This window comes from Apus apus, chromosome 14, assembly GCF_020740795.1.
Source record: "Apus apus isolate bApuApu2 chromosome 14, bApuApu2.pri.cur, whole genome shotgun sequence".
In the NCBI taxonomy this organism is placed as follows: domain Eukaryota; kingdom Metazoa; phylum Chordata; class Aves; order Apodiformes; family Apodidae; genus Apus; species Apus apus.
The window spans coordinates 14,967,538-14,990,126 of NC_067295.1; the positions used below are offsets into that span (position 1 = coordinate 14,967,538).

A 22,589-nucleotide genomic window follows, 5' to 3' on the forward strand; every position below is an offset into this window, starting at 1 on the left:
ACTTTATTTTGTTTCTTTACAAAGGCACGAGCCTCTTTTTTTTTTTTCCACTTTCTTAACAAAATAGAATAGCTTCTCAATCAACACAAAGACCTGAAAAATCGTAAAAAAAAAAAAAAAAAAATTACAAAAACAAAACCAAACAAAAAAACAAAACCAAAAAAAAAAACCAAAACGAACAACGAACCCAAAATGTAACAAAATAAAAGGGAAAGGAACTGAGAAACAGCTGCAGCTGGGGGGGGGGGGGAACCTACCAAATACCACCAAGGCTCTACACACAACTGGCCTAAAACCCTACAGCTGGGCAGGGGGCAGCAGGGGTGAGGGGGACACACACACAAAATGGGGACAGGGCCCCCCACCCCCCCCCCCCCACCTGCCATGACAGACCCAAGCGACACAATCACAAAAGAGAAAAGCTCTTGGGAGCTGACGGACCCCAGGAACTGGATTTAAGTGCTTCAAGGAGGGATGGGAGTGGGACAGGGGGATGGGGAAGGGGACAGGGACACAGGTGGGGGTGTAAAGTCAGCCCCCAAACTGCCAGCCCTGTGCCAAGGAGGTGGGTGTTATAAACACTGGGGTCAGGGGGTGGGGGGGGTGGCAGATGCCAGCCCTCCTGCATGTGCTCCGATGGCAAAATCCCAGGATTTGGGTCTTTTTTGCTCTCCAAAGGGGTTTTCCCTGCCCCACACAGGGTGTGGGAGCTGGTTGTATCCCAAAGTTGGGGTGGGGGGTGCCCATCCCGAGTTTGCTGCTGTGTCACTTGGCATCTCCCCCCCTGCTTAAAAAGGAACATTTAATTACCAAAGGAAAACAAAACAACAAAACACAAAACAAAAAAAGAGGAGGAAAAAACCAAATTAAGATCCCAACCGAGGGCACGGTCCCGAGGGAAGGGCACTGGGAATACTGGGGCTGCTGGGAACACTGGGGCTGCCACCAGCAGGATTCCCCATGGATCAGGAGGGATAGGTGGGGGGGGGGGTTGATAAAAAGGGGTGAGGGGCTGCGACCCCCCCCATCCCTAACACCCCCCCTGCCACCATCCCGCTGCACCCCAAGCCCCCCCACGTCCCACTTGGGGGCCCCCCTCGAGCACCACCCCCACCCCCCCCCATCACCCCAGGAGCTGAAGGGTGACCTTTGCCTGCTTCTAACACTCTGCTTTACAGTATTGGAAAAAGGTCATAAAAGAGACCCAAATCGCCTTGTATTTTTTAAAAATTTCAGCATATTCTCCGACGTTTCCCCGCTTCCCCCCCCCAACCACCACCAACCACCATCACCACCAAACCCCCCCCGCCCCGGGGGCCCTGGCTCCCCTCCCTGGCTGCCAGTCGGGGGGGGAGGTGTCAGGGCAGTTCCCCATCCCCCGAGGGTTCCTCTTTGCTCTGGTCCATGGAGTCACTGTCGTTGCCCTCGGTGTCGGAGGCGGTGTCGGAGGCCTCGGGGCAGGCGCGCGCCGGCGTCACGATGACCACGCGTCTCTGCTCCTCTTCCTGCAGCTGCTTCTCCTGCGTCCCCTCGATGTGCTGGATCGCCTGCCGAGGTTCAGGACATGGCGTGTGTCCCCTTCAACATCCACCCCAGCGGGGTTAGGGACACCCCCCAACCCCCTTCAAGCCCCTCACACCCCTCTTACCTGAACGATGGTGTCCAGGTTTTGCCGGGACGTGGAGACCGTGTTGATGACTGAGGATGGGCCCATGGTGACCACGGTGACGTGATGGGAGGGAGGTGGTGCTGGAACGATCACAGTGGGGTGGTGGGTGGGCGCTGGGGGAGCATGTGATGGCAGGAGCTGGGGAAAGAAGGAAAAAACACCCCCTGGTCAGCAGGGACCTGGGCATGGCAGCGATGGGGAGAGCATCACGCTTTCCTGTGGAGCCCAAATTCCTTCAAAGAGCCTGGAAAAGCTGAAGCAGCAGCTCGGCTGCTCCGGTTCACCCATCCCAGATGGACACGAGAAGACATCAGTTAAAGCTGCCGTCACCTGAGCTTTGGCAGAGCAGAACACGAGGGATTCCTCCTCGTATGCCGAAGGCGGAAAGATTTGGGCTCATAAACCAGCAGAGCCAAGTGCCAGCCCTGCCACCGCCCCGGCCTGGGCAGCTGGGAACCTGCCACACCCCTCGGAGCTCCTGGTTGTTGAGAGCGGATGGGAAGATCCGCCCCAGCAGGAGGCTAAGGAGAGTTCACCTAAAAATAGGCTGAACTTCCCCAGGAGGCGGCCGGCAGGGACCCTGGAGCTCCGCGGAAGCCAAAGGAGGGAGGAAACTTGTTTTTTCTCCCTCCCTTTGAAGCTCTCCAGGCCAGTGTCACCCTGGGCTGAGCTTGAGGGCTGCAGTGCCTGCACTGTGCCTCCTTAGAGCACCAGCCTGCTGTGAGGCTCCCCCCACTGTTGGCAAATCCAACTGTGCCGGGGGGAGGAAAGGCTGGAGGCTCCTATCCTGCCCTTCTCCAGCCTGGTGGGTGGCAGGGAGTGGTTTGAGAGTCCCAAAAAATCAGTGGGAGTCACCCAGGGAGAGGTGAACCCCATGAGATGGGGCTGGGCTCTGCTCCAGCATGGGGAGCACGACCAGCACCGACCGTGGCAGCGGAGCCACAGTGACTGCTGACATCACCTGCCCAGGGCTGGATTCACCACCCCAGGGCAAGGAAACATGCCCAGTGAGAGCTGGATCCCAGCTTACCAGAGGGGGACCTGCTCTCCACCTGTGCCCAGCCAAAGCCAATCCCCCCTGAAACACCAGATGCCCACGAGTGCAGCCCCCAAATGCTGGGGAGGCCACGTGCCCCCCCATTTCCCATTCCCTGAGAGCTTTGCTGGGACACCACTGCCCATCCCAGCCAGCCCCAAGGGACAGGAGGTGCCAAACACATCACTGAACCACCCCGACACCCTGCTCGGGAGGCAGGAGGCCACCAGGGTGTCCCCACAGGTGGGCTATGGCCAGGGTGGGCTGTGCCAGCATCTGCACACTCACCTGGGTTCGGATCTGCTGCTCACGCTCGAGCTTCTCTTGGTGCAGCAACCTCACCTGTTCCTGCTGCTGCTGGAGCTGCACTTGCTGAGCGATCACCTTCAGCTTCTCAGGGTACATGTGGGCCTCCAAGGAGCGAACCTGCCAGCCAAGAGAGCCCTGATGTTGGTGAGGAGCCCAGCCTGCCCCCAGCACAGCACCCCCACACTCCAACCCCCAAGGGAGGACACAGCAGAGCTGGGGAGCCCACGGCCTGAGCTGGTGACAAGGTGGCACCACCAGCGTCCCCAGGGGGGGCCCGGCACAGGCACAGCCCACTAGAGGGCGAGCCCCCCCAACTGCTGCACAGCCAGATCCAGATCAGGTTGACAGGGCCTCACCTGCTCCTCCAGCATCATCCGGACCGAGCGCTCCTTGTCCAGCTGCTGCCGGAGCTCGATCATCTCCCGCCGCAGATCCTCGGCCTTCTCGTCCTCCCAGATGTCTGGTGAGCCAATCCCCTCGTCTTTGTCCTCTGCCCGTCGCCGCTTCGGGGAGGAGCCACTGAACTCCTGCAGCAGGGATGGGGTGTCAGGGGACAGGGTCCAGCCCTCACGCTCTCCCCACCATCTGGACCACATCTGGATGGTGCCATCCCCCCAACACGGCTCCCTGCAGGGAAGAGGCTCCCCAGACAGAGACATGGGCAGCCCGTGGAGTTGGCACCTGAGGACAGGTGGGCCCCTTTGTGTGCCCACCCTCCTGGTCCTCACCCCCCCAGCCTTGTGCAAACTCGCTCCTCACAGGGTGACACCGAGGGCGGTGCCACTGGGCCGTACCCCGACACCCCAAGTGGAAAATGGGAGCCCAGCCCTTCTCCCTGTGCCAGCTCAGGGATGCTGGGATGAACAGGGCTCTCCTGCCCTACCTGGATGAACCGCTTGAGCTGGGTGTTCTGCTGCAGTAGCCGAGTCTTCTCCTGCTCCAGGGAGAAGATGTACTCAGCTGTCTGCTGGAGGATGGCTGCCTGTGGGAGAGTGGGAGGGACACGCTGAGCCAGGAGGGACTCGGGGGTGTCCCCAACCTCCCCCTCCTGCTGAGCTCCCTCCCTGCCCAGCCAGCAGCAGCACTGCTCCTTGCCCAGCCCCAGTGTCTCCATCCCAGGTCTGCTTCCCCTCTGGGTCACCCCTGGGATTTCCACCATGGTGGACCTTCAGTTCACTCATCTTGGGAATCCAACCAGCTGCCAAGCACCACCTCCTCACCCTCCTCCCTTCCACAGTGGGGCCACTTTGTCACCCAGGCACAGGCCACCCTGCTCTCAGGTCATGCACGGGCTGCTGTCACACACACAGCCTGCTCCTGGCCACCAGGTTTGTGATGCACACCCACTGCCACTGAGGAAACCTCCCTGGGAGAGGCCTCCATGGCTGAATTAACACTCAAATCCTCCCAGTTACAGCCCTGTCCCACCCGACAAGTGATGCTGAAAACCCCCACCAACAGGACCAGTGTCTGCATCCTGCCTTGCCACGGCCCTGGCGACATCCCACTCACCTTGCTGAGCTTCTCCCCGTCCGTGTGTGGGATGAGGGTTTTCAGAGACTGGAAGCCAGCATTGATGCTCTGCATCCGCCGTCTCTCGTTGCTGTTGGCGATTTCCCTGCGTATCCGTCGCTCCTGGTCCCGCTGGGTCTCCGGAGTCAAGGGGATGTTAGCCAAGCTGCAAGAGAGGTATGGGGTGAGGGGGGAGAGGGCTGGCCCCCTGCTGTGTCCCCCCTTACTTTGCAATGATGATGCCAAGCCACCGAAGGGACAGGGAACACGGAGGGGACAATGATCTGAGGCCCTGGTGAGCACAAAAGTGGGTGGGTGGGTTTCTCCAGCCCTGTGTCCAAAGCTCGGGGGGAAGCATCAACTGAACGGTGGCCCCCTGCAGCCCCTGGCTCTGCCAGGCTTGGACACGGGTGTCCCAACACCTGGGTGAGGGGAGCCAGAGGGAAGGCAGGGCACTGCGGGGACCCCTGGGGAAGGCAGGACACAGCAGGGACCCCCGGGTGGGCGAGGGAGGCTGCGGGCCGGCCGTGTCCCTGCGGGGCCGGCCGGCGTGTGTGGCCCCGGGAAGGCGGCTCTCTCCCTCCTTCCCTCCCACCCCGCTGATGGCTTCCAGATGACAGCTCCCAGCAGAGAAGCCCCCGTCCCACCCCAAGCCGCAGCTCCTGCCTTGCTTCCTGCCGCCGCCTCCTGGCCCCCTGCGCCCTCGCCCCGCAGATGGGCCGGGAAATGCCTCCCAGAGCCGGGATGCCGCCGGCAGCGAGCAGGGCAGCAGCAGGGAGGGCTCCAGCTGGCCAAGGCCAACTCCCACGAGTCCAAGGCACCCCCAGAGCAAAGCCCATTGCTGTAGGGCTTCTTCACCCACACCCGGCTTCCCAGGGAGCAGGGCGACCAGATCCCAGAGAGGACTTTGGATTGCAGGGATCCGCCGCCAGGCAGTGGCCAGCACAGACAATTAACCAGCCAAACGCTGAGGCAACAGCTGGCTGTTCCACCATACCCAGGTGAGCAGCAGCCCCTGCTGTGCCATTTCACCCCACAGCACTTGCTGCTGCCAGGCAGGGCACCAGGGATGCCACGAGGCACCCAAGACTAAACACCACAGCCGGGCAGCCGGCACGAGGAGAGATAAGGCAGCTTCGGCCTCCTGCCCAGGTGCCCAGCAGCTCCAGGATGGGGACATGGGAGCATCCCACCCAGTGCCTTGCCCACACCAGGCTGGCATTCTGCACCCCCTGCTCCCCAGAAAGGCCATGGAGAAATCATGGAGGTCTGGGAGCTGGGGGGTGTAAGCAGCAAAGCCCACAGGCTCCCTGGTCACCCACCGCCTGTTGTGACTAGGGAACGCATCATGACTCCTCTGAGATACAAGGAGACAAGGAAAGATCCTGGCTCATCCCAAAGAGATTGGGAAGGATCCTAGCTCATCCTGGAGGGATTCAGAAGGATCCCAGCTCAGCCCAAGGGGACGGGGAAGATGTTTGTCTCAGTGGCTGAGGCAGCATCCCTGTGCAGACAGACTCCAGGCACCAAACTGCCCACTGCACTGGACCCCTCCTGTGCAGCTCCCAAAGGGTGTCCTGGGGCATGTGGAGCTGGGATGGGTGCCTGGGGGTCTGCCCCACATGTGGGGAGCAGCTGTCTCCTGCGTGGACCAAGAGCTGCCTGCAGTGGGATGGCAGCACAGGGCTCCCACCCAGCGGTGGCCATCACCCGCCTCCCCGCTCCTGCCGAACACCAGCCCCAGACACGCCAAACCTCAGCAGGTCTCAGGGACACTGTCCCTTCCTACAAGCAGGGCCTGTCCCCCAGCACAGCAATGCCTGCTGGGGCTGGGAAGGTGGCCAGGGCACCGCTCTGGGATGTTGGACCACCAGCCACCCAAGGGGAACGGGACAGAGAGGCCCAGGACCGGGCAGCACGGAAGCAGTTTCTTAAATACCGGGGAAGGAGGAAGAGCCTGCTTCCTCACCAGCAGACCTCCTGCAACCTGCCCCAGCTGCTCTTCCTGGGAAGAGACCTGAGAAGTGGCCACGGAACACGGGAAAGGAGAAAAAAAACTATGGATTCAGGAGCTGGCCTGGCACCCAGCACTGCCAGGGATGGGGCAGGACAGAGGCAGAGGAAGTGGGTGGCACCCACCAAAGCCCTGGCCCAGGAAAGAAACCAGTGCTGGTGCCATGGGGTTTGGGTCAGGTGAGTAGAATTACCTCCATCCCACCCAGCAGCCCCCAGCACAGCTCAGCAGGGACATCACGCACACCCAGACCTTGAGGGAAACGAACCATGGGGGTGCTGAAGCCACCACCACTGCCTGGAGAGGGGGCTGGAGGCTCAGTGGGCCCACGGCTACCACCTCCTCTGCCCGTAGCCAGAGCTGTGGCATGTGCTGGTGGGCAGGGCAGGCACGGCCATGCAGGCAGAGTGTCCCCAGGCCAGCAGGCAGGGCATCCCCGAGCTCCTTCAGGTCACAGGCAGGGTGTCCCCAAGCTTGAAAGCAGGGTGTCCCCAGGCTTGCAGGCAGGGCATCCCCGAGCTCCTTCAGGTCACAGGCAGGGTGTCCCCAAGCTTGAAAGCAGGGTGTCCCCAGGCTTGCGGGCAGGGCATCCCCAAGCTCCCTAAGCTTGCAGGCAGGCTGTCCCTGAGCTCACAGGCAGGCCATACCCAAGTACACGGGCAGGGTGCCCCTTAGCATGCGGGCAGAATGTCCCCCAGCACCCCAAGCTCTCGGGTAGGTCACCCCTTAGCTCCAAGGCAGGGTATCCTGAGCTTTCAGGCAGGACATCCCCAGCTCCTGGAGCTCGCAGGCAGGGTGTCCTGGATCTCAGGGTGGTGGAATGGCTGCAAGGTCCCCCCAGAGCTCTGTCCCATGCCTGCTGCAGATGTGGGGACACACAGCCCCCCAGCCCTGGGCAGGGGAGCCGCGTTTCCCTGCCCTCCCCCGCCCCGGGGCCACAGCAACTACCGTGGGGGACACGGGTGCAGACACCCCACTGCTCCGAGCCCTGGCCCCACAGCCCTGAGCACCCCCAGACGCAGCCCCCCCAACTCCAGCTGAGCCTCAGGGCCCCGACGGGGCAGGAGGGGGAAGCATGCGGGCTGGGGCCGGGGCTGCCCCACGGCGGGGGTCGGGCCGGAGAGGCCGGGGCCGCCCCATAGCGCCCGGAGGGGCCCGGACAGCCCCACACGTGGAGCGGGGGGCCCTGGGCTCCCGCGGGCTGTCCCACGGGTCCCCCCCCCACCCCCAAGCCCGGGCCACCCCGGGCTTCGCTCCCTCCGGCGGGAGGGGGCCCCGGTGCCGCCCCCAGGCCCCGCGGGCCGCCCCGCACGGTCCCCCCCCCCCCCCGGGGGGCCCCGCCGCCTGCAGCCCCGAGCCCCCCGGCCAGCCATGGGATGGGGGGAGGTGGGTTCCCCAAACCCCCCCTTTCCCTCCACCTCGCGTCTCCCCGGGCTTTGTGCCGCCGCCTCCCCGCACTACATGTCCCGGCAGCCCCGGCCACGACCCGCCTCCTCCGGGAGGGCTGCAGAGTCACGGCCAGGCCCGGCAGTAAACACACACACACACACACACACACACCCCCCCGCACACACACCCCGCCGACCCCTTCCCCCCCCCCCCCACCACTTCAAACACCCCCCCCTCGAGCCCCCCCCCCGGAGCCCCGCGGGGAGGGGGCCCCGGGCTGCCCCCCGCGCTCCGCGGCCCGGCCCCGCCGCCCGGCCCCATGTGCGCGGCCGGGACCACGTGCGGGCGGCGGGGCTGCGGCGGCCGCGCTCCCCCCCGCCGCCCTTCACCTCCCCTCAACAAAAACAGCACAGCAAAACCCTCAAAATACCATCCCGGGGGGTGGGGGGGCTTCCCACCTTCCCCAGGCGGGTGGTTCCTCCCCCCCCCACCCCACGCACACCCCCCTCTCGCCCCGCTCCCCCACCTGCAGAGCCCGCCGATGACCTCCTTCTCGGATTTCCTGAAGTGCTGCAGCGAGGGCACCTTCTGGGCCGGCACCATGAAGTACTCCATGCCGGGGGGAGCGGCCGGGCCCCGCTGGGCTCCTCCGGCTCCAGCTCCGGCTCCGGCGGCCTCTCTGCCCGCGGCTCAAGGCGGGAAACAGCTGGTGCGAGCGCGGCTCCCGCCCGCCGCCCCGCGCCCCCGCCCGCCCCCGCCGGCGCCGCCTCCCTCCGCCGCCACCGGCCCGTGTAAACAAAGGAGGGCGCGGGGAGGGGGAGGGACCCGCCAGGGACCCGCCGGGGACCCCCGCACCACCCCGCGGGGCATTGCAGGCTCTGCTGAGCCGGCTCGGTTCGGCCCGGCTCGACTTGGCCCTTGTCCCCGCCGCATCCCGTCCTGTCCCCAGCACACCTCGCTCCGTCCCGTCCTGCTCTAGCTCCATCCTATCCCGCCCGATCCTACCCTATCCTATCCCATCCTCCCCTGTCTCCATCCCGTCCTATCCTGGCCCCATTCCATCCTGTCCTGTTCCCATGCCATCCCATCCTATCCTACTAACCTATCTTATCCTGACCCGTCTCCATCCCACCGCATCCCATCCTGCCCTAGCCCTATCCTATCCTATCCTAATCCTATCCCATCCCATCCTATCCCACCCTGTCCTCACCCCATTGCATCTGGCCCTGAACCCATCCTGTCCTGTCCCCATCGCATCCATCCTGTCCAACCTCATCTGATCCTGTCCCTTCCCATCCTGTCCTGTTTCCATCCTATCCTGACTTACCCCCATCCCATCCCATCCCATCCCATCCCATCCCATCCCATCCCATCCCATCCTATCCTATCCTATCCTATCCCATCCTATCCCATCCTATCCTATCCTATCCCCTATCTTGTCCCTATCCCATCCTATCCTATCCCCATACCAATTTGTTCCATCCTGTCCAACCTCATCTGATCCTGTTCCATCCCATCCTGCCCCATCTGGCAGATGAGCAGCCTGGGCTGGTGGGAGGTGTCCTTGCCCGTGCAGGGGGGTTGGAACGAGATGATCTTGAAGGTCCCTTGCAAACCAAACCTTTCCATGATTGTAGGGTTATATGATCCTATCCTATCCCTGTCCCATCTGTTCCACCCTATCTGATCCCATCCCCAGCCCATCCCACCCTTTCCCCAGCCCATCCCAGCTGCCAGGGAGCTCAGGGGGCTGCCAAGGGCCAGCATGGGGAGAGGGAGGGGCAGTAACAAGAAGTTCTGGGGGGCACCAGGGGCCAAGGGGTGGGGTCACAAGAGGCTCAGGGGGCTGCCAGGGGTCGGGGGGCTCACGGTAGCCATGGGGCTCAAGGATGTGGGGGTGACAGGCATGAGGACATGGCTGGCAGGGGCCATGGGGGCTGGGGGTAGCTCGGGGGGACTGCCAGGGGCCATGGAGCTCACAGCAGCCTTGGGGCTCAGGGGTTTGTGGGTGACAGGGGTGACATGGCTGGCAAGGGCTCCAGGGGTTGGGAGAGAAATTTAGGGGCTGGGTGGGGGCTGTGAGGAGCTGTGGGGACTGGCAGGGGGGCACAGGGCTGGCAGGGGGGTCTGGGGGCTGGCAAAAGCCATGCAGGACCTCAGGGAACCCCCAGACCTTGCAGGAGACTGCGCAATTCCCCCCAAAGTCCCCCCAGCACTGCCTGCACGGGGCCAGGAGCAGCCAGTGCCATCAGAGTGGGAACAGGGCCAGCCACTGAGGGCAGAGGGGAGTCCTGGGGGTGGCCTGGCACGCCGGGTGGGTAGGACAGGGCCCTGCAGAGCAGGGGGGGGTGCATATCCACCCCCCAGCCCCCCGCCCAGTCCCCTGGGGAGCTGGCAGGACAGGTTCTACCAGCACCCTGCCCGTCCCTGTCCCCGTGGGCCCCTGCCCAGCCCTGCATGGGAGGCCTAGCCCCTGGGGCTGTGGGGTCCCCCCCTCGCGTGGGGACACCCCTGGCCACCCGTGTGTCTCCCTGTGTGTCCCCCAGGCTGGTCAGGAGCTGGACCCAGCCAGGCTGAGGCATCACTTGGCTGCTCTGCTGGCAGTCAGACCAGGGACCCCCCACCCTCTGCCATAGCCCCCCACCACCCCCAGAGCACCCTACCCTGCTGCCGAGAAGCAGGAGGGGTCCCCAAAACCAGCTGGTGGCTGTCCCTGTCTGCAGCAGGGGACAGGGGTGTCCACGGGTTGGGGGACATGTGCCCCCCTATTTGGGAGGACTTCAGGACGGGGAGGTGGGGTGGAATTGGCACCCGGAGAAGGGGAGAAGGGGAGCCAGGCTGGGGACACCCAGACACTCTGTCACCACCGCGTGGCCCCCGTGTCACCAGGGCCACCTCCACAGGGGGGTGGCATCGAAGCACCCCCTGCTCACGCTCCCCCAAGGTGCAGCTCAGCCCATTTCCATCTTATTTTTTTGGAGGGAAGGGGGTGAAAACACCGGAGTTCACGCTGGGATATTTAGAGGGGAGAAAAGCCTCAAAAAAAGGGACTGAAGGGTGACACGGGGGTGGCAGCAGCTCCGCAGCCATCGGAGGAGGTCAGAGCTGTGGGGGGGTAGCAGCTACCCCCCGAAAAAACAACACGGGGGTGTGTGTGGGGGTGACAGAAGCCACCCGCGTGGGACGGCGCTGCCCCACGTGTCCCCCCAGTTTTGTGGAAGGGCTGTTGGGGACACCTCACTCCATCCCCCCCAAAAAAAACCCCACCCACGGGTGGGGTATGCCCTGGCCACCCGCCTGGGACAGTGCCCCCCCCAAAAAAAACCCAACAAACCCCACGAGTAGGGTGTGATTTCAGCCATTCGCGTGTCTGTGCCCACCCCCCCCCCTTCCCCACCCGTGTCCCACGTTTTCTGGTGGGGTTGGTGGGGACAAGGCAGCTGCTCCCCTCCTCCCCCCCCCCCATCCCGGGTTCCCCCCCCCCATCCCGGGGCGTGACCCCAGCCACCCGGGTGGGCCAGCTGTGTCCCCCCCCGCGGGCCCCGGGGAGGGAGTTCCCCCCTCCCGCCCCCGCCCCCCCCCCCCCCCCCGGTGAGGGCTGCAGCATCCGGGCCGGCCCCGCCACATCCTGCCGCCGGAAGGAGCCGCGGCCCCGGCGCCCCGGGACAACCCCCCCGGGGGTGACGTCATGCGGAGGCCCCCGCCAGGCGTGACGCCAGCAGCGCTCGGTGACGTCACGCGGCGGGCGGGCACCGCCGCTCCTGCGGGGAGGGGGACACCCCCCCCCCCCCCCGCTCCGCCGTCCCCGGTGCGGGTTGGAAAAGGGGGGGTCCTGTGGGCGCCGCCCCCGCTTCCTGCTCCGCCGCCACCGGGGTCCCCCCCGCCCGCCCCGCCACGTCCCCGGGGGGGGTGGGCAGGGACACACCCGGGGTGGGGGGTCAGCTCTGCCGCAGCTCCGGGGTGACCTTGCGCGGGAAGGGGGGGGGGGGGGGGGTGTCCCCGCATGTCCCCGCGTGTCCCCACACGGGGCGGGTCTCCCCTCCGTCTCCGGTCCTGTGTGTGTGTGTGTGTCCCCCTCCCCGTGCCCCCCGGTGCCCCCCGCGGCGGGGAGGGGCCGGCTCCGGCCCCCGCCCAGCTCCCGCCCGCAGCCGGGGCCGGGCCGGTCGGTGCGGGGCGGCCATAAATCACGGCGGGCAGAGCCCCCGCCCTGCCGCCGCCCTCCGCCGCCGCCGCCCGGGGGACCGGGGAGGGGGGGGCAGAGCCCCGCCGCCCTCCGCCGCCCCCGCCCCCAGCCCCTGCAGATGTGGCGGAGCGGCCCGGCGGCCCGGCAGCGGGGGGGCCCGCTCCGCCAAGCCCCGCTCCCCGCCCCGCTCCCCGCCCGCCGCCGGCGCTGAGCCCCCGCCGCAGGTAACGATCGCGCACCGGGGACCGGCGCTTTGTCGCGCCGCCGCCACCGCGGGGAAGGTGGCGGAGAGGGGGGGGGGGGAGGGAAGGAGGAGGATGCTGCCGCCGCCACCGGTGGGGGGAACACCCGGGAAGCCCCTTCCCCGCCCGGCGGGGAGCTCCGGGAGCCTGCCCCGGGGGGTGCGGGGGGGTCCCTTGGCACCTGCACCGCTCCCCGCCTTGGGGAGCTGGTTTTGGGGGGGGCACGACGGTTCGTGGCCCCGCTGCACCCCCGGGCACGGGGAGTGAGGGGGGAGCGCGGGGCTCCCGGGGGGGGGGGGTCACGAGGGGGTGCAGAGAGGGCACCTCCCCCGCTGCCCACAGGGTGCCGGGGGGTGGCCGTCACCCGCTGTCCCCCCCCCCCCGCAGCCGGGGCGGGTGTCCTGACCTTGGCAGCGGGAGGGGGCTGCGGCGGAGACGTGCTCGGTGGCTGTCCCCGGCCGTGGCCGCCCCCCGGGGACCCATCGGTGTCCCCACCGTGTGAGGAGAGCGAAGGGGGGTTTGTGGCTGGGGGCCACCACCCGTCACCCACCGTCACCCCCGGTTCCCATCACCGGGGGCTGCCGGTCGTGGAGCCGAGGCATGGGATCGCCGAGCCCTGGCTACGCCAGCACGGGGGGGGCTTTGGGGGCTGGCTACAGTGACCCCCTCCCCGAGACGGCAGCAGCATGGGCCGAAGGCTGCCAGCAGTTGTCCCCAATGTCCCCGAGCACTGCTGCAGGGGCTCGTCCCCTGCCCTGCATGGAGCGGTGGCCACCTCCCCTTCCTTGTGCCTTTGTGTCACCCTGCTGTGACCGTGTCCCCCCAGCTCGGGCTTCACATGTCGCCCCCCCCGCCCCCCATGGCCAACGCTGCTGCCTTGTCCGAGGTCTGATCCGCTGGGTGACTGGGGACCAGCCCCCGTCCTGTCCCCGTGCGTGTCCCCGCGGGGTGGTGGAAGGGTGCGTGCTGCTGGTGGCACCGCCGCAGGGCTGTTCCCCCGGGAGAAGGCTGGTCTCAGCCCCCCACCAGGGTCCCCGTGGCCACCACAAGCTCGGGAAATAGGGGATCATGGCACTGATCTCAGCTCGGGGACAAGGAGACAGAGCCATGGCTGTGCCTGGCGACGCCTGGGGGGGCTGCCATCAGCCCGGGCAGCGTGGGGCAGCGGGTACTGGGGGGACAGGGACAAGCGGGAGCCACCAGCAGGATGTGGCCCCCAACCCGGTGGGCTCCGGTGAGGAATGGCAGTGCCAGCGCCATCAGCAGTAGGTTAAGAAGGAACAGTGGGTTCCTCGGTGGCTCATGTCCTACCGGCAGCCATGGGGACGGTGACCTGGGCAGCGGTGGCAGTGCAGACCCGGCAGCAGCACCGGATCCTGTAACCCCCCTCCCGCCCCCCCACGGGGGGCTCCCGGGCTGCCCGACCTTGGTGGCGGTGCCAGCCTGCCGCCACCAGTCCTGCCAAGTGCCACCGGGGGGGCCGAGCCGTGCCCGCAGCGCTGGCACCGCTCCCGCACCGCCAAGCCCCAGGGTCACCGTCCCCTCCCGGGGTGGTGGCCCTGACCTTGGCATCCCTTGAGCCCCCTGCACCGCCGGGAAGTCTCTGTCCCACCCACCCACCCCCCCCGCCCCCCGCCCCGCGCCCGCCCTGTTCCTGGCGGGTTTTGTGCCGCAGCTGGGGCCGAGGCGGGGGGGGGGACACCCTGGCCATGTCAGCAGCAGGGTGGCCCAGAGACCTGACACCCTGCCAGCTGTGCCGGGGTCACCCCGGGTCCCCCACGCCCTGCCGGCTGGGTGAGCAGCATGGGGGGGGCCAGTGTCCCCTGGAGCTCCCCAGCCCGGCAGGCAGAGCTGGGGCTGGGGTGGGGGGGGGCCTCCCCCCGTCATGTCCGGGCTCCATCACAGCAGCCCCCGCCCGGACTGGGATGCCCCCGGGCCTCGCGCCGCGCCAGACTGGTTTGAACTGGTGTGGCGGGGAGGGGGGGGGGGGGCTCGACGGGCGGCCGGAGGGGAAGCTGGCAGCGCCTGGCGCGGGCAGGGAGGCCTGGGGGGGTGGGGGGGAGCAGGCAGAAGCAGGCAGGGGCCTCGCACGGGGGCCGCAGGTGCTGGGGCGGTCGAGGCGTCCGGCCAAGCTGCCGCGGGGCTGCTCCCCGTCCCCGTCCCGTCGGGGCCCCCCCGGTTCCCAGGGGCGCCGGCGGCGAGGAGGCCTCGTGGTTTGGCAGCCGCCCGCCCGCCCGTCCGTGGCCGCGCTGCCAGCCCTGGCGTCAGCCGATGGACCGAGGCCCCGCTCCCCCCCCGGCACCGCCCGCCTGGAACCCCCCCTGACTCCATCCCCGGGGGACGCGGGGACACAGCCACCACCGTGGGACCAGCCCTGACGCCTCGCCTTGGCCCCTCTGCAGGACCCCCCGTCTCTGGGGGGCCCAGGGGGCTGCTGGGGCCCCAGCTGGGGGTCCCTCTCTGACATCCCAGCCGTGGGGTCCTGCCCCCTGTCCCTCTGTCTGTCCTCGAGCTGTGCCACCAGGCTGTGGGACACGTGGAGGGTGACTGGAGCCTGAGAACCACGGCGGGGCTTGGGCCAGGGACCCCCTACGGGGCAGGCACTGCTGTGGAGCTCAGGATGAAGACTCCCCAGAGGGCAGGGACCCCCCCCCGGGGGGCAGGCCCCATGGCCGTGGGGGCTCAGAGGGTGGCTCTGCCACAAGGGATGGGACCTGGCTATGATGCAAGCCCCGCAGCTGTGTGGGGTCAGGGGGAACTGGGCCAGGGAGCCTCCCTATTGGAGAGGAAGGACCCTGCTATGGAGCAGGCTCCAGGGCTAGGGGGGACTGAAGGAGGGGTCCGCCCCCCCTTCCCTTAGGACAGCTCCTCCCGCTATGGGGCAGCTCCTCCCTCCATGGGAGCTTGGACCAGGGACCCCCCATGGAGCCCCACGGCCAGGCCGGGGGCAGCGCTGCCGTGGCGGGGGTGCAGGCGGGGGGTCTCCCGCCCCCCGGCCGGGCCCCGCGCCCCCCGCGGCTCCTCCGCATTCCTCAGCGTCTGAGCCGGGCTGGACCCCCGCCAGCGCAGGGGGGCCCCGCCGGCGGGGCAGGGCGGGGGCCTGGCCCCCCGGGGCGGGGTGGGGTGGCGATGGGGGGCTTGGGGGGGGGGAGGGGGGTGCGCTGCCACGTGTGCTGGGTGCGTCGGGCCCCCCGACACGGCCCCCGGGCCATGCGGGGGGCCGGGGCGGGGGTGGAAACACAGCGGGGAACTGGGGTACTCACTCCTGCACTGAGCTGCCCGTTCTCAGCCACGGGCCGGATGTGTTGGCAGCTGAGGCGTGGGGGTGGCAGTTTTGGGGGGTGGGCGGGGAGGACTTGGCAGTGTGGAGCTGTCCCCCTGGGGACAGTAGCGGGGGGGACGGGGACGTGGGGGGGGGGCGGGGTCCCCCACCATGCCCTGGGAAATGTGTGTGTGAGGGGTGCTTGTGGGCAGCAGCCCTGCTGTGCCACTCTGTGCCATCATGCCGTGCCACGCTGTGCCACGGCTTGTCACACCGTGTGGCCCCGCAGCCCCTGCCCGGCCCCGTTGGCCGGCGGCGAAGGGGCCCCGGCGGGGGAGGAAGCTCGGCCGCCTCCGGGGCCGGGGCCAGCGGGCTCGGCCGTCGGGTCACCGCCGGGCTGGTGGCCGCCACCGCCCTCCTCTGCCGCTGGGAAAGGCCTGGCCGGGGCAGGCCCGTGGGGACAGACGGACGGAGGGACGGAGCGGGAGGGGGACCGAACGGGGAGGGGGGGGGAGGCGGGGGACGGACACCACAGGTTCCAAGCCTGCGGGTACCCGGGGGATTTGGCAATCCCGGCGGGGTTTGGTTATCGGCCAAGGGGCTGTGCTGGCTCCAGGGGTTGGCGACACGCAGAGGACACGCTGGGGACACCGAGGGGCCGGGAGGGGGGGGGGGGGGGCCTTGGTGCCATGCCCTGCCCTTTGCCCGCTGCCGGAGGGGGCCGCGGCAGGGTGGCCCGAAGGGACGGCACTGTCCCTGTGCCAGCACCGGGGCCACCAAGCCCCGGAGCAGAGCCGGGCATTGCTACAGGGCCGGGTTGGGGTGATGCTTTGAGTGACCCCCCCCCCCCCCCCCCGTTTGTCCCTCATCCCCCTGGTGACCCTTAATTGTTCCCCATCCCCGCAGTGACCCCCGGCTGTCCCCCCGCAGCGCCCTCCCTGTCACCATGCACTCGCTGGAGGAGCCGCTGGACCTCAAGCTGAGCATCTCGAAGCTGCGAACCGCCCGGGAGAAGCGCGGTGTCCCCGGTCCCCGGCCCCGCGCTCCCCAGCGCCCAGATGCCCCGCCGGCCGGGGATGGCCGTGGAGGGGGCCGTGGGGGTCGCCGGGCTATGCCAGCCTCACCATCCCCAGGCCTCCTGGCACACTCCAGGCTGGTGGAGCCGCGGGATGGACGGTTCTCAGCCGTGCCCGTGGTGGATCTCAGCCTCTCGCCCCGCTCCGGTGAGGAGTCTCCGGCCGGCAGCGCCTCCTTGTCCCCCGAGCGCCAGGGCAGCGGGGACCTGCCCGGACCCCTCACCCCCCATGTAAGTATGGACGTGTCCCCTTTGCTCCCTGAGGTGTCCCCAGCGGTTGGGACTGTGCCTGGGATGGTTGCTCTTGACCTCGGCAGAGTGCCCGGCGCTGCCATAGTTGGTGACACAGCCCCCCCGCCCCCCACCGGTGTGTACACACACCCTTGGGTCAATGCCCCCCCCCCCCGGCTGCCCGGCCCCCCCATGACTCCGATGCCAGGGGGGGCTCTGAGGTGGCCCTGGGTGGGCTTTTAGAGGGTTCTGAAAACTTTTGCAGGGCTCTGAGTAACTCTGAGGGGGGCTATGGGGGATTCTGGGGGGTCTCTGGGTGATGATGGGTGGGCTGTGGAGGGTTCTGGCATCTTGGGGTGGCTCTGGGTGGGCTATGGTGGGTTCTGGGGTCTCCAGAGAGGCTCTTGGTGGGTCTGAGTGGACTATGTATGGGGGGTTCTGGGTGGCTACTGGGGGCTATATGGGGGCTAAGAGGGATTTTTGGGTCTTTGGGGAGCACTGGGTGGTCTATAGGGGATTCTGAGTGGTTCTGGGGGGGGGTCCTGGGCGTTTCTGGAGGGGTTCTGGTGATTCTAGGGTGGGCTGAAGGGTCTCTGGGTGGCTCTGGTGGGGTTCTGGGAGGCCCCATCCAACTTAGCCACCTCCCTCACCACCTCCCTGGGATCTGTTCCAGGATTTCCAGTCCCTGCGCTATATTGACGGCCTCCCCAGCTCCTTCCAGTTCTTCCTGCCTCTGGGGGCTGGGGGGGCCCTGCACCTGCCCCCTGCTGCCTTCCTGCCCCCAAACAAGGAGAAGCGTCTCCCCCCCGAGCTGCCCCTGCCCAAGCAGCTCGTCTGCCGCTGGTCCAAGGTCAGCAGGGAGGGCTGGGGGGGGCGTTATGGGGCTGGGGGGGGGTGGGTAGGCAGGATCTTTATGGGTCTGGAGTGGTGATAAAGGGCTGGGAGACCATTGAGGGGTGGGGGGGCAGCAGGGGGTGGGCATGCAATGGCATTTTGAGGCTGGGGAGGGGATGTGGGGCTGGAAAGCCACGGCAGAGCTCTGTGGGGCTTGTGTGTGTGGGGGGGTGATGGGGAGCTGGGAGCCATGCTGGGAGATGCTGGGGGGGTCGTGATTAGGGGGTTTGTGAAGGGCTGTTTCCATCTCCCCAGATGCTGGTGCTGCTGCTTACAGGGTACTGGGGGGAGCTGGGCTGGGGAGGGGGGTGAGGGGCAGAGTCTGGCCCTGCTGAGGGTCCCAGCCTCCCCCTGGCACCCCCTCAAACCCCTGTCACCTGCCCACAGTGCAACCAGTTCTTTGACCTCCTGCAAGACCTGGTGGACCACGTCAATGACTTCCACGTCAAACCCGAGAAGGACGCGGGGTACTGCTGCCACTGGGAGGGCTGCGCCCGCCACGGCAGGGGCTTCAATGCCAGGTGGGGGCTCTGGGGACGGCTCTGGGGACCATGGGGGGGGCTGCTCTGAGTTCCTGCCCTCCTCAGGGTAGGTCTCCATCCATCCAGCTTTCTGGTGTGGGGTCCTACAAGGCTGGCTGATGGCATTGGCATGGGTGTACCTGTCCCCTCTCCCACCATAGCCAGGGCACGGGGGCAAGGAGATGTGCTGGGGTCCAGAGCTGACCCCCCGTGATGTCCCTCCCACCCCTGGCAGGTACAAGATGCTGATCCACATCCGGACACACACCAACGAGAAGCCGCATCGCTGCCCCACCTGCAACAAGAGCTTCTCCCGCCTGGAGAACCTGAAAATCCACAACCGCTCGCACACAGGTCAGTCCCAGACCCTCGTGGAGGGGGTGGGGAGGACACCGGGGGGTTGGGCTGGCCGTGTCCCTGGCAAACACGGTGCTGTGCTGTCCCACCCCGCAGGCGAGAAGCCCTACATCTGCCCCTACGAAGGCTGCAACAAGCGCTACTCCAACTCCAGCGACCGCTTCAAGCACACCCGCACGCACTACGTGGAGAAGCCCTACTCCTGCAAGATGCCGGGCTGCCACAAGCGCTACACCGACCCCAGCTCCCTCCGCAAGCACATCAAGGCCCACGGCCATTTCGTCTCCCCCGAGCACTCCGAGATGCTCAAGGTCCACCCGCCCCCCAAGACACCCCTGGGGCCAGCAGAGCTGCCCTACGTTAACGGGGGCCAGCTCGTCATCCCCAACCCCGCCGCTCTCTTTGCTCCCCCGGGGTTGCCCGCTTTGCCCATCCCTTTGGCTCCGGCACCGCTCGACCTCAGCACCTTGGGTTGTGGGGCCGCGGGGGCCCTGCCCGCCCTGCCCGGCCCCGTCCTGCCCCTCAATGGCGGCCCCTTGAACTTGACCAAGAGCCCCCTGCTGCACTCACCCTTCGCGGCGGGGCTGGGGCTGCCCGTCATGTCGCTGCTGGCCGGCGGGGCCAAGGCCGAGGGGGAGAAGGGTGGTGGGGTCGAGGGGCGGCCGCCCAAGGCGGGCAAGGGGCCCGAGTGCCGGAAGGAAAGGGGTGAACGGACGGAGCCGGGGCGGCCGCGGGGCCCCCCCGAGAGCCTGGCGCTGCTGCCGGGGGCCGTGCTCGACCTCTCGGCCGGTGTGGGCTCCGCGGGCAGCCCGGAGGCGCTGCCGCCAGGCTGGGTGCTCATCCCCCCTGGCTCCCTGCTGCTCAAACCTGCCGCCGTCAACTGAGGGCCACGACGATGCCCCGGGCCAGGTACCGGCCCGGCGGGCAGATCCCACTCCCGGGGGTTGAGAGGGGGGTGGGAATCACCCCCTCTGCCACCCACCCCCCCCTTCCCTCCCCCCCAGCCCTGGCAGGGCCTCGCTCGTGCTTTTAACCCTCACGAAAGAAGAATGGACTCTTCTGAGAAAAGCAATAATCCCTCAGTGGCGGGAGGCGGCTGCAGCCCCGTGCTGGGGGCAGCCCTGGGGGCACACGGGGGTGTCCCCCCAACCATTCCCTCTGCCCTGGGCAGCTGGAGACGCCGCTATTTATTTCTTGACCAGCCACCTGCTTAGACAGGGCCCCAGTTGGGCTCATCTGCTGCCACTGACTCGGCATCTGCCTGCCCAGGGCCTTGGTGCTGGCATGGAGGGGGGCTGCAGCCCCCCCCCCCCCCCCTCACTGTGGGGACAGCAGGGTGACAGCTCAGGGTTGGGGGGAGGTCACAGCCCCAAGCTGTGTTGTCCCACCCCACCTGGCTGGCATGGCTGTGGGCAGCATCACGGTCCCTGCTGTGCCAGGCCCAGCTGGCTGGGCACACACACCTGCCCGGTGCTCCCCTGCGTCCCTCCCGCTCGGCAGCCACCCTTGCCCCCTGCCACCTCCCGGCTCCCCCTCCACCCCCCCCGTGACAAGGCACACGGCCACGTTGTGCCGCTCACCACGCCGGGCCAGAGCCCCCAACTGTAGCTACGTTCATACCTAACCATGTACCGCCAGCCTGCGGGCAGCGCGGGCAGGGCGGCGGGCACCCGCTCCTGGGGGGCACCCGCTCCTGGGGGGCACCCGCTCCTGGGGGGCACCCTGCCCCCCACCTCACCCCGGGCCACGGGGCAGCGCCCAGAGCCCTCAGCCTGCCTGGCAGAGCGCGGAGCCTCCCCCAGCACACACCAGGGGTCCCACAGACCTCCCGCTGCCAGCCAGGACCCCCACCCACGGCTTTCTCTGAACTTGGGGGGGGGGAGGGGAGGGTCTCCCTGCCCCTGCCCGCAGGGAGCCGGTCTCCCTGCCCTCACCTGGGGGGCTGGGGTGGTGCTGCCACAGCCCCGTGTGGCCACGGGCCATCGACCAGGCCGCCCCGGCCGGTGTTCGCTGTACGTCCCCTCGCTCCTTCGTCGGTTTGTTGTTGCACATTCCAGGACATCAGTATTTTAACGGTCTCGAAAGTGCCTTTTCTATCGTAGTTTCTGGGTTGTTTTTATTTTCCTCCCGTTGGGCTCCATCGCTGTTAGCGTAGCGTTAAGGACTGCAGAAGTAAGAGATAAGCTAACGACTATAACACTATATTCCTCCAGGGGAGAGGAAGTTTATTAAGAAAACAAAACAATAAAAGTGAAGTTGAAGTAAGTTCCCGTTTCAGTCTGAGGTGGGGGCAGAGCTGGGGGACAGAGGGGCACGACCTCAGGGGCACGGCTGGCTCCTCACACTTCCCACTCAGCGGGACCTGTGGGCTGAGCTGTGGGTGGGGACGGCTTGGCATGTCCCCTGGGTAGAGGCACAGAGCTCTGGGTGCTTCCCGTGGTGCAGAGCCAGAGGTACCTGTGTGCTCAGCCCAACAGCATCCCAGCCTGCCATGAAAACAGCTCCCAGGTGCCATTTGAGCCTGCGCAGCTTTCAGCGCCCTAGGGACACTCTTTTTCCCCAGCTGCCTCCCTCCTTCTCCCCAGGGGAAATCCCAGCCCTGCCAGCCCTTTGCTGGGGTCAGTCTGCACGCAGGGCTACGGGCAGGCAGGTCCCTGCTCCCTTCCCAGGGCACGGAGCAGCCAGGCCAGGTGCTGGAAGAGGACATGGCATTTATTGGCTACCTATAAGTTAAGGGTGAGGGAGAAGGGAGGTGGGGGCAGCAGGAGTCACGTCTCAGCTTTCTGGCTCTTCTCCTTCTGGTCCTTGGCCTGGATGCGGAGCTCCTCATCCAGCCGCTCCTTGGCTCTCACCACCTGTGGGACACAGGGAGGAGGTGACGGGGGGGGACGACCCTGCCTCCTCCATGGTGACACTGGAGGCAGGGGAAGGTGGCGAGGGCAGGGCTGGGCCCTTGGCTCACCTTGGACTGCAGGTAGAAGGAGCCTCCCACCGACTTGTCGTTCACCTTGAACAAGTGGTCGTAGTTCTGCCCGAGAGAAATTCCCCCTCAGGTTCTTCTCCTCCACCCTCCCCAGCCCTGAGCCTCCTGTTGTCTCCAGGTGCCATCGCAGGGATGTGGCTGCCCTGCCTGACCCCTCAGCAGGTCCCCACACTCCTGGACAGCTGCCACCCCCTTCCCCAAGGAGCAAAGTCTGAGCATGGCAGGCTGCTGGGAAACCTCCAACTGGGATTAACCAGGCCCGGGGCAGCACCCCCACTCCCTCTAGGGATGACCTCCCCTCCCCATGCCACCCTGCACAGGGGTCTCCTGGGCCCTGAGGGAGCCTCTACCTTCTGGATCTCCTCTGGGTTGAGGCTGGAGACGTTGAGGATCTGCTGAGCTTCCTGCAGGCTGATGCCAATGATCCTGGAGGCTGCAGCCGACTGGGGCCTCTCCGAGCGCCCTCGAGCATCCGCCGCTGCCCGGCTCGCTGCCCGGGGACACCCAGGCCTTGAGTGCCCCCCGGGGCTGCCCCCTCCCCAGCCACCCCTAGGCCTCAGGAAGGGGCCAAGTCTGCACCTCCGAGGTGCATGCATCCCAGTCCCACCCCCCTCCTCCAGCTCACTGGGGTCACCCCGGCCCCAGCGAGAGGTAGGAATAGGGGGGCAGAGCAGGGCAGGGGCTGCTGTGTCCCATGGGACAATTCCACCCTGCTCTTGGGAGCTGCTGGGATATCTCGGAGCCTGGCAGTGGTGCCGGGCACAGGCTGGTGCCTGGGATGGGTGCTGGGAGCCAGGCCTGAGCTGAAACACCATCAGGTCGGCGCCAGGACACGGGGACTGGCTGCCTCCCTGTGCCAGGCCTGGCAAGCGTCCCCGCTGGGCACGGTGCCGGGGGGGGCAGGGTGCAGGG

At 67.4% G+C, this 22,589-nt stretch overlaps 3 protein-coding genes across 5 annotated transcripts in view; 1 reads left to right on the forward strand and 2 right to left on the reverse strand.

Annotated features, from left to right (window-relative positions):
- Positions 1–1,212: 1,212 nt before the first annotated feature.
- TFAP4 (transcription factor AP-4) lies at positions 1,213–8,637 on the reverse strand. Its single transcript, XM_051631970.1, has 7 exons — positions 8,456–8,637; positions 4,527–4,692; positions 3,898–3,996; positions 3,371–3,541; positions 2,994–3,131; positions 1,649–1,807; positions 1,213–1,547 (listed from the first exon to the last, which is right to left on the reverse strand). The coding sequence occupies exons 1-7, from the start codon at positions 8,542–8,544 to the stop codon at positions 1,359–1,361; spliced, it is 1,011 nt and encodes a 336-aa protein (XP_051487930.1). The 5' UTR covers positions 8,545–8,637; the 3' UTR covers positions 1,213–1,358.
- A 3,463-nt stretch (positions 8,638–12,100) lies between these two features.
- On the forward strand, positions 12,101–20,959 carry GLIS2 (GLIS family zinc finger 2). 2 transcript variants are annotated; one of them, XM_051631937.1, is made up of 6 exons: positions 12,101–12,336; positions 16,547–16,922; positions 17,596–17,772; positions 18,204–18,337; positions 18,573–18,691; positions 18,791–20,959. In XM_051631937.1, the coding sequence occupies exons 2-6, from the start codon at positions 16,563–16,565 to the stop codon at positions 19,576–19,578; spliced, it is 1,578 nt and encodes a 525-aa protein (XP_051487897.1). In that variant the 5' UTR covers positions 12,101–12,336; positions 16,547–16,562; the 3' UTR covers positions 19,579–20,959. The 2 variants fall into 2 exon arrangements, with proteins under 2 accessions (XP_051487897.1, XP_051487896.1); XM_051631936.1 differs by having other exon boundaries at positions 12,102–12,336; positions 16,523–16,922.
- CORO7 (coronin 7) overlaps positions 20,899–22,589 on the reverse strand; it is a 38,776-nt gene continuing 37,085 nt past the window's right edge. For both annotated transcript variants that reach the window (XM_051631910.1, XM_051631909.1), the window contains 3 exons: positions 22,028–22,167; positions 21,657–21,722; positions 20,899–21,549 (listed from right to left, as the gene is read on the reverse strand). In XM_051631910.1, the coding sequence (XP_051487870.1) occupies positions 21,463–21,549; positions 21,657–21,722; positions 22,028–22,167 (293 nt within the window). In that variant the 3' untranslated portion in view covers positions 20,899–21,462. The remainder of the gene's footprint in view (positions 21,550–21,656; positions 21,723–22,027; positions 22,168–22,589) is intronic.